The sequence below is a fragment of the Globicephala melas genome, chromosome 13 (assembly GCF_963455315.2).
Source record: "Globicephala melas chromosome 13, mGloMel1.2, whole genome shotgun sequence".
In the NCBI taxonomy this organism is placed as follows: domain Eukaryota; kingdom Metazoa; phylum Chordata; class Mammalia; order Artiodactyla; family Delphinidae; genus Globicephala; species Globicephala melas.
In genome coordinates this window covers 70,938,606-70,952,410 of record NC_083326.1, presented here as the reverse complement: position 1 = coordinate 70,952,410, position 13,805 = coordinate 70,938,606, and the positions used below count along the sequence as shown (strand labels likewise).

The 13,805-nt window shown below is 51.6% G+C and overlaps 1 protein-coding gene across 4 annotated transcripts in view; it reads left to right on the top strand.

Moving 5' to 3' along the window:
- The window catches only part of KIAA1671 (KIAA1671 ortholog), a 186,173-nt gene that overhangs the window by 66,040 nt on the left and 106,328 nt on the right, over positions 1-13,805 (top strand). For all 4 annotated transcript variants that reach the window (XM_030860670.2, XM_030860667.2, XM_060310217.1 and 1 more), the window contains one exon: positions 8,645-8,770. In XM_030860670.2, the coding sequence (XP_030716530.1) occupies positions 8,645-8,770 (126 nt within the window). The remainder of the gene's footprint in view (positions 1-8,644; positions 8,771-13,805) is intronic.

Here is a 13,805-nt window from a genome sequence, read left to right as displayed (position 1 = left end):
AAACGTTGTTAAACATGCAGGCCAGGGGTCTCAAACTCAGAACCCACGTGGGTAGGCCAGGTGAGTATGGAAATGAGTGGAGTCAGGCTGGGTGTGATACACTAGGGAGTGGTGGGGCTTGTGGCAAATGGAGAGCCCACGCCTTATCGGAAGGGGGCAACCGCTGCGCAGCCCCAGCTGGTTCTTGACAAGTGAGGAAGGTGGCATTGAGATGGCAGATCTGATTTATCAAGAGAACCGGAAAGATCCAGATTTTTGTCCGTAATCCCCTCCCCCCATTATGAAATGAGGACAGAGTACTAAAAAAATGCTGCTTAGTCCAAACAGAACTTGTCTGCTGGCACTATACAGCCTGTGGGCTACCAGTTTTAAACCTCTGGGCTAGAATGATCACAATAGGTGTCATTTATTGAGCACCTGCTGTATTCCAGGATGCTGCATCACGTTCATCATTGTATCCCCAGCATCCAGCATCCTGCTTGATGTTTCGTGAACATTCAAGAAGTGTTTGTTGAATGAGCGAGCTCACATGAGCCTCGGGACAGTCCACACGAGAGGGATTGTCGTGGTTTGTGTTCCTATAGAAGCAGCCCCCTGCAAGTTGTTTTAGGAGGTGACCCCCTGAGGAGCCGGTGTGGGGAGGAGAAGTGAGTCAGGGAAGGGAAGCAGGTGATGAAGGTGTGGGCACCTGAGGCTCGTTCTCACTGGAGACCCCTGGGGAGCAGCACAGCTCACCTCTGGGTGGTCCTGCCCAAGGGGGAGGGGACCTGGAGTATTTGTTTCCTAGTTCCCCTCTGTCCTTGCCTGAGGCTGTGTCTGGGGCTTTCACCGTTCAGACTCCTCTGACCTGGCTGGGGCCGTGCTCCGTGGTGGAGAGGAAAATCCTCACGCAGCATTGGCGTGTACTTGAGTGGTGGGCAGGGCACCCACAATGTCTGCTGCAGGTATGATCACCTTGTTCAGATGGAAAAAACTGAGGCTCAGAGAGGTTCAGTAACTTATCCCAAGTCACAAAGCACCAAGTGGCATAGCCAGTGTTTGCACCTAGGTCTGGCCCGATACCCGAGCTTTCAGTGGAATGAGAGATCATGAAGGTGGGGAAGAAATCTGAGGCATGGAGTCAGCCCTCAGGAAGCTTTTGATCTCTGTGTGGAGGTGGGACACGGTGATTGACGGCCAGAAAAGGATGTGGTGCAGAGTGAGGCGCTGGAGAAGAGGCCCAGGGAGACATCCCGGAGGAGGCCCTGGCCTGAGCCCACCCTTGAGAGATGGATATGAATTCGGATGGGCTGATTAGAGGAGGTGAGGGCATTCTTGGTAGGAGCACAGCATGGGCAAAGGTTCAGAGGTGGGGAAAAAAATGGCATACCCTGGGGCCAGTGTGGTAACTGACTACGGGGCCCTTCCTGTCACCCCCCAGCCAACCTAGAAAGGGATGTTGTGGAAATTAAGTGATAGGAGAATTCACCTAAGGTTCAGGGCATGCAAGTGGTGGAAGCAGACTTTGAACCCACGTGTCTTCCGATGACCATATTCAGGCTTGTGTTGGAATCTCTGCTCTGCCGCTCACCGGCTCAGCTGTGTGCAGAGCAGGCATTTGGCCTCCCCGAGCCTCAGTTTCCCCCTCTCTGGAGTTAGGCGTTAACGGGGATTCCTTCCTTGAGGCGCTGCTACCAGGCGGAGAGGAGGTAAAGTGCCCAGCATGGGTCAGGCAGGCAGCGGGCTCCGCAGATGCGCCTCCAGGAAGGGTTTCACCTACCCCCCGCCCACCCCCCACCCCCCAGCTCCAGGCTGTTGTTATGGGGAAGCGAGAGAGGGAGGAGGCCATGGAAATGTGACACTGCATCTGTGTGCCAGCACCTGGCTGAGGGGCCCGCCGGCAGCAGGAGACTCGGGGCCTCGTGGAGGGGCCACCCCAGCCCGGCCTTGGACGCCCGCCCGGGGTGCCGAGGCCCCAGGAGCGCTCATTGTCAGGGGATCTGTTTTCTCACAAAGGGGACTGGGAAGCTTTGGAACAGCTCCCCGTTTCTCTTCTCTCCTGCCCAAAGATCTTTGGTTCTGGACCTTTAAAAAATAAATAAGAGCAAAACAGAAGTAAAAAATGTTGGTTGTTGAAAATTCAAACCTTGCAAGAGTGTATAACATGTATATAAAAATGTCCCCCCGGACCCCTTTCCTTTCCCGTCCCCCAGATGCAGCCACTGTTACAGTTTTTGATCTTCTTGGAGACTTGCCTGCACTCCAGAGTGGCTTACCCATCGCATATGTATTGATTTATAATTGTTGTATTTTTCTTATTGCAAAAGTAGTGAATGTTTGGGCGCAATTTAAAATATTATTGAAACATATGGTTTAGGATGGAAAGCTCCCCCACATGAGGACCCTCTGGTGCACTGGGACCGTCCCCTCCAGACCTGTTGGTGGTTCTCGGCCATGGGCAGCTTTGCTGCCAGGGCGCATTTGGCAAAGTTTGAGATGTTTTTTGTTGGCGTAACCAGGGAAGAGTTTGCTCCTGGCATCTACTGGGTAGAGACCAGGGGTACTCCACAACGCAGCCCCCAACACAGAGAATCATGGAGCCCCAAATGTATGTAGATCTGAGGCTGGGGCACCCTGGCCCAGACACAGATAGGTAAATGCATACTTTTCTGTGGAAACATGGCAGCATTCTTCAGAAAGTCTCACCACGTGCTTTGTTTTCTCTGTCGTGTATTTAAACTTTTTAAAAAATGTTTTGTAAAGTTTTTAAAGATGACTTTCCATTTACAGTTACTCCAAAACATTGGCTGCATTCCCCGTGTTATACGGTGCATCCCTGAGCCTATTGACACCCAATGGTTTGTGCCTCCCCGCCGCCTCATGCTTGTGTTGCCCCTTCCCGCCATGCCCCACTGGTAACCATTAGTTCGTTCTCTATGTCTGTGAGTCTCCTTCTTTTTTATTACATTCACTAGTTTGTTGTATTTTTTAGATTCCCCATATGATACCATACAGTATGTGTCTTTCTCTCTCTGACTTATTTCACTTAGCATAATGCCCTCCAAATCCATTCATGCCGCTGCAAATGGCAAGCTTTCGTTCTTTTTAGTGGCCAGGTAATACTCCAGCGTGTGTGTGGTACACACACGCACACCACATCTTCTTTACCCATTGACCTGTGATGGACATTTACATTCCATACCTTGGCAATTATAAATAATGCTGCTGTGATCATTGGGGTGCATGGATCTTTCTGAGTTAATTTTTTTTTCAGATATACACCCAGATAACTTGCTTTAAAACTTTAACAGGAAAAAAAAGTGCATATATAATCACCTTATTATTTTTAATGGTTGCAAAGTATTTCATTATGGGACTGAGCCCAAGCTTTTTTTATCCAGACTTTTGTGGATGGACGTTTGGGTTGATGTGAGTTCTAGGGCTTCATTGAGCATCTTGAGGTGCATCTCTGCTTCCTTGGGTGAGGATTTCTTGATCGACAGCCAGTTCTGCTCATGTGCCCCACATGGGGTGTGATTGCAATTAAAGTTATTCCTCCCTCCCTCCCTCCTCTCCTCTCTTCCCTTCGTTCTCACTCTTTCTTTCTTTTTCACTTAACATTTATCAGAACTTTGTCCCAGGCCCAATTATAGTATTTCATTTCATCAAATGATTTATTTTCATTTCAAGAGAGAATATTTTCACATGGCTCCAAAAATACTTATAAAGTAAAAATTCCCCCAGACCTCTCATTCTCCATCCCTCCCGTTTCCTCCTCATCCCATAATCATATTCTTTTCTGCCCAAATTCGTTTAGAGTTTCTTTCCGAAAATACAAGCAAACGTGAATACGTAAGTCTTGTTTTCCCTTCCCTTTTCCATAAAAGAGAGCGTTCTCTAAGAGTGGTTGAAACTTTGGTTGCCTATGGGTAAGTCCTAAAAGACAGCAGTGCAGGGGCTTCCCCCCAGACCAATTTGGCTGAAGTCTCTGGGGTGGGGCCTGCCTTTGTCAGTTTTAAAAGCTCCCCTGGGGATTCTTGGGTGGAGGGTCAATGCTGAACCCACAGATCTGCTACCTGCCTTTTTTTTTTTTTTTTTTTTTGTATAAAGCCTCTTCGAGAACTTTTGCATTCAGCCCGCAGACAGCGAGCGTCCTCATTGTTTTTAACTGCTGCATGGTAGAGGTGGATGATATTTCCCACCTTTTACTATTTACAGACCAGGTATGTGCAGGTGTATCTGTGGGTTCAGAATGGCGATTGCCCTTCCACGGGGGAAAGGGGCTGTGATTTTGCAGGACTGCCAGCGTGCCGTGCAGTGGAGCTGTACCAGTTCACATCCTCCCTAGTGATGACAGGGCCCCGTCTTCCCTCAGCCTTGCCAGCCAGCTGGGTTATCAAACTTCTGGAGCTCATGCTCCCAGTGAGTGCCCTCCATCTTGTCACTTGTGTGTGAGGCCATCTGTATTTCCTTCCTATAACCTGCTGGCTGAAGTTCCACCACTTTCCTTTTGGAAAAAGAATTCTTCATTAGGAAGATGAACACTTCGTACTTTCATGATTTGATTTCTTCCTGGAAACAGCCCTGGACTGCAAATGGGGCAGACCTGGCACTGGGCAGACCTAGCTTTGTGACTTACCAGCTGTGTGGCTCTGGGCACCTTGCCAGACCTCTCTGAGCCTCAGTTTCCTCACCTGTAGAATGGGAATCCTGCTTGCCTCATGGACTTGCTGGAGATTTATCACAAAGTAACATATAGTCAAGTGCCTGGCCCAGGGCCTGATGTGGAGAAGGTTTGTGGAAGTCAGAGGGATGCACTTAGGGTCAACCTTCATCTCTTCACACATCGAATAAGTGTACGAGTCTGGTGTCAGGCCCTGTTCTGGGCACCAGGGCTGCTGGGAGGGCTCAGTCCACTGTATCAGGTTGTGCTGTCCAATACGGCAGCCACTAGCCACGTGTGTGTCTTTCCATTTAAATTAGTTAAAATTAAGTAAGATCCAAAATTCAGTTTCTTCGGAGCACTGGACACATCCAAGTGCTCAAAAGCCAGAAGTGGGGCTTCCCTGATGGCGCAGAGAGTCTGCCTGCTGATGCAGGGGACACGGGTTCGTGCCCCGGTCCGGGAAGATCCCACGTGCCGCGGAGCGGCTAGGCCCGTGAGCCACGACCGCTGAGCCAGTGCGTCTGGAGCCTGTGCTCCGCAACGGGAGAGGCCACAACAGTGAGGGGCCCGCGTACCACAAAAAAAAAAAAAAAAAAAAAAAAAAGCCACAAGTGGCCCATGGCCATGGTATTGCTCAGCCCAGATGGAGAGCCTCGCATAATCACAGAGTGTTCTAGCAGGCAGGGCTGGTCCAGATGGGCAAGCAGAGTGAGTGAGTGGGATCATGCAGAGAGTGGTTTAAGTCCTGGGGAGATAGAGTAACCTCCCTGTCACCCCCTTTCTCTAAGGGGTGGTCTCATGGGAAGGGACTTGACAGATGCCATGTGAATGATGGGAGCACCCCAGACAGGCCGGGATCTGCGGGGAAGAGGCAGAAGCAGCGAGTGAAGATGCCCCAGCATGGAGATGAGCTGGTCCTGGGGATGCTGGAGGGACCCCAGTGGGCCCTGGGATGCTGGCCAGAGCTGAGCTGGGGAGGGGAGGAGGGCCCAGAGCGTAAGGGAGCTAGCAAAGGGTTCTGAGCTGCTGCCACCATCTGTGTCTCAGAGAGACCCCTGGCTGCCCTCTGGGTGAGGGTGGAAGCAGGGAGGCCTGTGAGGAGGCTGCCATGGTCTCCAGACAGGTGACAGGGCTTGCACCAGGGTGGTGGCTGTGGAGGGGTTAGCAGCACTTTTTGGGAGGTGGTAACAGCTTTACTGAGATATAAACTCATGGCCCGTGCAGTTCACCCATTTAAAGTGTACAGTTAATTCAGTGGCTTTTAGTATATTCACAGAGTTCTGCAACCATAATCACATTCAATTTTAAAATATCTTCTTCATCCCCCAGAAAGCCCTGTACCCACTGACTAGTCACTTCCTGTTCTCCTAATACCCTCCAGGCCCAGGCAACCATTCATCTACTTTCTGTCTCTATAGATTTGCCTATTCTGGACATTTCATATAAATGAAATCACACGAAGTGGTCCTTTGTGACTGACCTCTTTCACTTAGCATAAAGTTTTCAAGGTCCATCCGTATTGTAGCATATATTGGTAGTTCATTCCTTTTTATGGCCGAATAATATTCTGCAGTATAGATGCACCCCATTTTATTTATCCATTCATCGGTGATGGGCATTTGGGTTGTTTCCACTCTTTAGCTATTATGGAGGAAGGTGGTATGAACATTCCTGCACAAGCTTTTGTATGCTTTCATTTCTTTGGCTATATACCTGGGAGTGGCATTGCTGGGTCACATGGTGATAACTCCAGGTTTCACCTTCGTGGGGCTGTCAGACTGTTTTCCAAAGCAGCTGCACCATTTTGCTTTCCCACCAGCAGTGTATGAGAGTTCTAATTTTTCTGCATCCTAGCCAACATTTGCTATCATCTGTCTTTCTGATTCTAGCCATCCTAGTGAGTGTGAAGTGACATCTCATGGTGGTTTTTTTTTAATTGAGATATAATTGACATGTAATGTTATATCAGTTTCTGATGTACAGCATGATGATTCAGTATTTGTATATATTGCGAAATGATCATTGTGGTCTTGATTTGCCTTTCCTGTTGAGCATCTTTTAACGTGCTTATTGGCCATTTGTGTACTTTTTTGGAGTAATGTCTATTCAGATCCTTTGTCCATTTTTAGATTCGTTTGTTATTTTATTATTGAGCTGTAATTATTCTTTGTACATTCTGGATACAAGTGCCTTATGAGACATAATGATCTGCAGGAATGTTCTCCCATTCTGTGGGTTGTCTTTTCACTTTTTTAAAATTAATCAATTAATTAATTAATTAACTTCTGGCTGCGTTGGGTCTTGTTGCTGCGCACGGGCTTTCTCTAGTTGCAGTGAGCAGGGGCTACCCTTCGCGATGTGCGGTCTCATTTCAATGGCTTCTCTTGCTGTGGAGCACAGGCTTTTGGCGTGTGGGCTTCAGTAGTTGTGGCACGCGGGCTCAGTAGTTGTGGTGCATGGGCTTAGTTGCTCCGCGGCATGTGGGATCTTCCTGGACCAGGGATCGAACCTGTGTCCCCTGCATTGGCAGGCGGATTCCCGACCACTGCGCCACCAGGGAAGTCCCACTTTTCACTTTCTTAATGGTGCCCTTTGAAGCATCAAAGTCTTTCATTTTGATGTAGTCTAGCTTACTTGTCTTTTGTTGCTTGAGCTTCTGGTGTCCTATCTAAGAAACCCTTGCCTAATCCATGAAGGTCATGAAGATATAAGCCTATATTTTCTTCTAAGAGTTTTCTCCTTTGGCTCTGACATTTAGGCCTTTGATCTGTTTTGAGTCGATGTTGGTATATGATGTGAGGTTTGCAGCATGTTTTGAAGGCAGTGTCAACTTTGTTGATGGGACGGAGAGAAAGAGGAGACAGAGGGTGACCCGAGGGTCTTGGCCTACCCAGCTGGTGACAGGGACAAGATTAGAGGGGAGGAATGGAGAGGCCTGTTTTGGGCACATGAGGTCTCAGACCAGTGTGAGCAGTGACTATAGATGGTAAGTGGGCAATGGGATCTGCAAGTCTGGAGTCCCAACACAGAGAGACAGAATCCGGACTCGTCCATGTGTACACGGGATTTACTTAAGCCATGGGGTGTGATAAGAAACCCCAAGGGAGTGATGTGGAAGAGGAGGCTGCATGGCTGGCCTGGGTCACACTTTCACATGTCCCTCTGAGATGCAGGGAGCCTCAGAAGGAATAGCCAGGGAGGTCAGAGGAGAACCGGAGAGCCTCATAAGGCATCAGAAAAGAGGCTGTGAGGCAAGGGATCAGGAATCAAGCCATGCTCCTCACTCATGCTATGTGTTCTTAAGCAGACGCCTTCCCTCTCTGGGCAGGGACAGTGTGAGGTATGTAAAATCCACATTCTAGAGTCCTGTGTTTACTGGCTTGTGACTGTATCCCCTTATCTATAAAAATAACAGGATTCATACCAGCACACCTACTCCGTTGTATTCATGTCCCATTTCTCTGCATATGTGCACATGTGTTTGGATGCATGGAAAGATGTCTAAAATGAGGTCGCCAAAGTTGCCAGTGGCAGTGATGAGGCAGGCTAACATTTACGGAGGGCTCCCCACATGCCAGGCATGGGGGAGACTAAGGTGAAGCCAACCAGGCACCCAGGTCTCACGCACGTCTGCTCCCTGGTGGCAGCACTGAGTCACACGCTTTCCATGGGCTGGTCCATCCCTGAACTGAGGACGATTATTAGGGGGTCTTTCCCCACATGGTCAAGGCTCAGAGAGGTTAAGGCACACAGCTGAGGTCACACAGTTACTAAGTGGCTGAGGCTGGGCTGAACCCAGACCTGCTGATCCTACATATTACCCCCGTTCATTGAGGTGGACTGCCTGCCATGGGATGGTGCGGGGTGGGGGATGGAGCATCTGGTGCTTTAATTTTCTTCTTTGCCCTTTTAGGCAGAATGGACTCTCTCGGTGTAACATATTCTTCCTGCAAATAGGGAAGCCCCAGTAAAGTCCTCTTCTTGCGTCCTGTGCCTCAGGTGCCGCCGGGGAGGGAGTTTGCCCTCCAGGACAACGAGCAGCTGCTCTGGCAGGTGATCCCTGTGGCCGCGGGCCCCCGGAGAAGCCACAGCTTCTGCAAGGACAAGAGGAGCGGGCCCTTGGTGGTGAGTGGTGCTGGCGTGGCCAGAGTGGACGCAGTTGGGAATGTCCCAGGCTGGCCCCAGGGCCTGCAGGGGACGGGGACAGGCAGGTGACTGTCCGGGAGCCTGGTGTTGTCTGGCTGTGCCGTGGTTCATGACGTGGAGGGTGTTTGGTGGCTCTGCTGGGGAAGCCTTCTCCCCTCGTGGGTTTTTGGCCCCTTGTGGAGGGGTAGCCCCTGCTGCTTGGCGTGGAGCAGTGAGGAGAACACATGCTGGGGTCCGAGCGCCCTGGGTTCAAATCCCAGCACTGTCTCCTCTCAGACTCTTTGAGCAGTTTTTATTAATTGCTATGCACCTCAGTTTGTTCACCAAGAGAACGGGGCTGTGATTCCTGCTTCTTTTGCGCCGCTGGGAGGATGGAGTAGGATTGCGTGGGGCCCAGCACATGGTAATTCAGACAGTGATCGACAGTGTGGTGATGACAGGAGGAAGGTGGAGTTAAGCTGCTTCTGGAGCCGGATCGCCTGGGTTCACATCCTAGCTGTGCATGCAGATGGGTGCCCGGCCTCAGTTTCCTCATCTGTAAAATGGGGGTAGTAATAGCATCTACTTCACAGGGCTGATGTGGGGTTCAGATAAGATAATTCGAGAAGTGTTTAGCTTGGTCCCAGGTACACGGTAAACACTTTAATAAGTGTTACGTTACCATTATTATTATCATTGTTGTTACTATTCTTGTTTTTGAGTGTCCTTTTGGCTGTCACTGAGCTCTGTCTCCTCAGCCAGCACTTCCTCCCTCTCAGCCTGTTTCCTCACTTGTGGAAGCAAGTAGGTAAATGAGGCGGCAGGACCCCAGGGGAGCCCCCTTCCCTGGAGCCTCAGTGTCCCCAGCTGGGTTCCAGGGCTTTACCACATCTGAATTTTCATGATTTTCTTTTCTGTTTTTTTTTCTTTTCACTTTTGCTCCATGATTCTGGGAGATCTGAGCTCTGCATTTCCTCCCGGGCCCTGGGCCCCATGTGGGGACATCTGAGATAAGCCTTTTTTAATGAGGCAACACCAGCTCTGTGCCTGAGATCATTCTGAGTGCAAGGCTGCATGCATTTCAGTGGTTATCTGTGCCCGGTCTCACGTCTCTGAGACGTGGTCTCCTGCAGCATTGAAGCCTGAGGTCCATTCTGTCTAGCTTTATGGCCACGGGCAAGAGACTTCAGTTACCTAAACCTTGGTCTCCTCCTGTAAAATGGGTGAAGACACTGCCCCTGGCAGGCTTCTTGCCGAGACCTGATGGGAGAGTGAAAAGGCCTGACTGTGGGGCTGGGGGTGACAGCTCCCATGCAGGGACTCAGACGTCGGCTAAGAAGCCCTGGAAAATTCCTCAAGTGTCCAGATCTCAGCCACCGATTTCTTTCTCACCCTTGTCTCCATTCCCTCTCAGGCACTGACTCAGCTTATCTGATTGTGTGTGTGTGTGTGTGTGTGTGTGTGTGTGTGTGTGTGTGAGAGAGAGAGAGAGAGAGAGAGACAGAGAGAGAGAGAGAGAGAGAGAGAGAGAGAAGACAAAGGCCATGGAGCGAAGAGCATTCAAACCCTGTCTTTTTACAGTCTCTGCTTGCTGGCCCCTCCCCTTTCTCCCTCTGTCACTGAGGAGCCTTTGTCCATGGAGTCGTCAGGTGGCTCCCTCCTTCTGGCCCCCAAGGCCCCTGCCCCATTACTGCCTGCTTGATCACCTCTCCCCCAGAGGTGGACGGGTTGGGGTACTGAGCCTGAGCAAGACAGAGCTGGGGCCCCAGACCTCGGTTCTCTGCTTTCAGGACTGACACCTGCAATTCCAGGTAGTTGCCACCAGGGGGTGATGGTGTTCAGCTCACTTTCTGATGGCTCCAAAAGCCTGTCTGGGGGGACCTCAGCATTGGGGCTCTGGAGGTTGAAAGAAGTAGGTTCAAGTTCTGACTCTGGCATTCTGTGACCTCAGGCAAGTGGTCTGATGGACCCCACTGAACCTCAGTTTTTGCTTCTGTAAAATGAGGCTGGTCCTAAGTGGCCTCCAGAGTATTTTTGTGAGCAGTAAATGAGGTCACTCAGCCCTCAGGAGAGTAAATTCCCAGTTAATGCCTTGGCTGCGGGGATCACTGTTCCCGCTTGCCTTTTCCTTTCCTTCTCTTCCACCTCCCTTGCCCCCTCCTCCTCCTCCTCCTAACTCCCCCTCCTCCTGTCGTCTCCCTTTTTTCTCTCCTAGTCCAACTCTCTCATTATGAACGGGGAAACTGAGGCCCCGAGAGAGGGCCTGACGTAGGCAGGGCAACCCTGCAGGTGAGGCCTGGGGTCCTGAGCCCTTGGCTCTGCCAGCTGCCCCTACCCCTCTGGAGGTAGGAGGTGGTCAGTCCCGCGTTTTATACTCCGTGGTACGTTTGAGGATTCACTCACTAGTGGATAAACACCATCCGCCGTTACTCCCGTCACTGTTTTGATTGATGACTTTGTACTGTTGACTTCCAATTGAGATTCAGGTTCATCTCCCTTTTTTGAGTCTGTGCTCCAGGCCTTGTCAGTCCCCACTCCCCACTCATGTTAGGGAATATGAATCCCCTTTTGCAGAGGAGGAAACCAAGTCTCAGAGAGGTTAAGCCACTTGCCCGAGGCCACACAGTTAGCAAACAGGGGAGCTGGAATGCATACTGGGCCTGTTTCGCCTCCAGCCTTAGCCCTGGGCCCCTTCTGCCTCAGGCCTGTGCTTTTGGCCTGGGACCACTCTGCTAGCCCCTCTCTGCCCTCGGGCCTGCAGTGCCTGGGGCATCGCTCACAAGGAAACAAGACAGCCAACCAATCCCCGGGGCTGAGAATGTGATATTTGTCCAGCACAGGGTTGGCCACCCTCCGAAGGGTGCCTGGGACCCACTGGGGCTGATGCCCTGCTGATCTGCAGAGCCCTGCCCACCCCCAGCTAGTCAGACCCTGAGCATGAGGTTAGACCGGTTCCAGCCGGCCGCTTCATAGAGGTGGCAAACGAGTGAGTTTAGCACTCAGCGCCTCTCTTTTTTTCCGCTGTAAAGTGGTGGATTGCAAGAATAACAGTGCCCACCACAGTGCTTACTGGGTGGCGTAGATACTAGTTTATCCCCATTTTACAGGTGGGAAAACTGAGGCTCAGAGCCAGTAAGTGCCTCTCCCAAGGTCTGAGTCTACCTCATCGTGTGGTAGGAGGATGGGGCTGAAAAGAGATGATGCTTATAAAGCGCTGATGGAGAGTAACTGCCTGATAAATGTTACTGTGTTTTTGTTTGGGTTTTTTTTTAATAAATTTATTTATTTTTGGCTGCGTTGGGTCTTTGTTGCTACACGTAGGCTTTCTCTAGTTGCAGGGAGCGGGGGCTGCTCTTCGTTGCGGTACGCGGGCTTCTCATTGCGGTGGCTTCTCTTGTTGTGGAGCATGGGCTCTAGGCGCGCGGGCTTCAGTAGTTGTGACACACAGGCTCAGTAGTTGTGGCTCGCGGGCTCTAGAGCGCAGGGTCAGTAGTTGTGGCGCACGGGCTTAGTTGCTCCGCGGCATGTGGGATCTTCCCGGACCAGGGCTCGATCCCGTGTCCCCTGCATTGTCAGGCGGATTCTTAACCGCTGCGCCACCACGGAAGTCCCACTGTGTTGTTAATTATGATTTGCTGTCAGCTGTTTTTTTCCTCTATATTCTCTCAAAGAGCTGCTGATGGAACGGGAAGTTGTCCCCTCTCTTAGGAGTTTTTTTGCCGTTGAGGAAACGGAGGGCAGGGGAGGGGAGGTGTTCTGTCCGGGGGGGTCCCACGGCAGCCAGGCTGGGCTGGGACTGGAGTTCTGAGTCCCTGGCCGGTGCTCTCTGCTCTCTCTGCTTCCCCGCTCCTTTCAGGGCCGTCCTTAGGACCTCCGGTCTGTGTGGCGGGTCCTAGTCCTGCGCCCAGCCTTCTCCCTCCCCCATCCAGGGGTGATGGTGGATGGGCACACCCTCTTTTCCTCGTAAAGTGAGCCTTTGGCTTGCACTCGTGCTGGGATCGTAAAACACGGTGACTCAGTCGTGGACCACGACCTTGGGTCATGGTTCACCCCAGAGGCCCCTCCCGTGACCGTGAAGGCACAGATTCACTGGCTCTGGGGCTTTCCTGTGATGTGGCAGATGGGCCTTTGGTAACCTCAAGAATGTTCTCCCAAATCCCCAAACCCGTCAGTCAGCATTTGGTGGCTCATCTAGTGACGAGTTCACCCCCTCGTGGGCCTACTTTGTGCCAGGCCCTGAGTGAGGGGGCCCTGGAGAGTCTCTCACTCAGTTTCCTCGGGTCCACAGTCCAGGCGGGCCTGGAGGTGGCCCGGGAGGGCATAGTTAGGTGAAGGCGGGCGCTCAGGAAGTAGGGACAACATATGCAAAGGCATGGAGGTGAGGTGAAGCGAGAGGCGTGTCGGGGGGTCAGTGACCAGCCCAGTTGGGCTGAGATGGAACATTTCGGGGGTTCAGTCTTTCTTTTCTTTTTTTTTTTTTTTGCGTTACGCGGGCCTCTCACTGTTGTGGCCTCTCCCGTTGCGGAGCACAGGCTCCGGACGCGCAGGCTCAGCGTCCATGGCTCACGGGCCCAGCCGCTCCGCGGCATGTGGAATCCTCCTGGACTGGGACACGAACCCGTGTCCCCTGCATCGGCAGCCGGACTCTCAACCACTGCGCCACCAGGGAAGCCCCCCAGTCTTTCTTTTGACAAATGTTTATCTGCATGTTACGAATAAGACACAGGTGGATGAGAAGGTAAGCAAATACCTGCCGTGGGTTCGAATGGCTCCGGGTCACTGAGCCCTTCCTGTGTGTGCCGGGCGTCCTGTCGCGTGCTTCACCTGCATTCCCTCATTCAATTTGCTCATGGTTCCTAGCCCCCCCCCAAAATTAGGGAGTATATCTCTCCATCTGGGGAGGTCTCACAGAGGAGGGACAATTGTTTTAAGTCTTCAGAGATGAGCAGGCGTTTGCCAGATGGGTGTGGGCTGGGAAGCAGTGGTTTGCCCCTGGTGGGGGGGGCAGCTTGGGCCAGGTTGGGGGGTGTGAAAC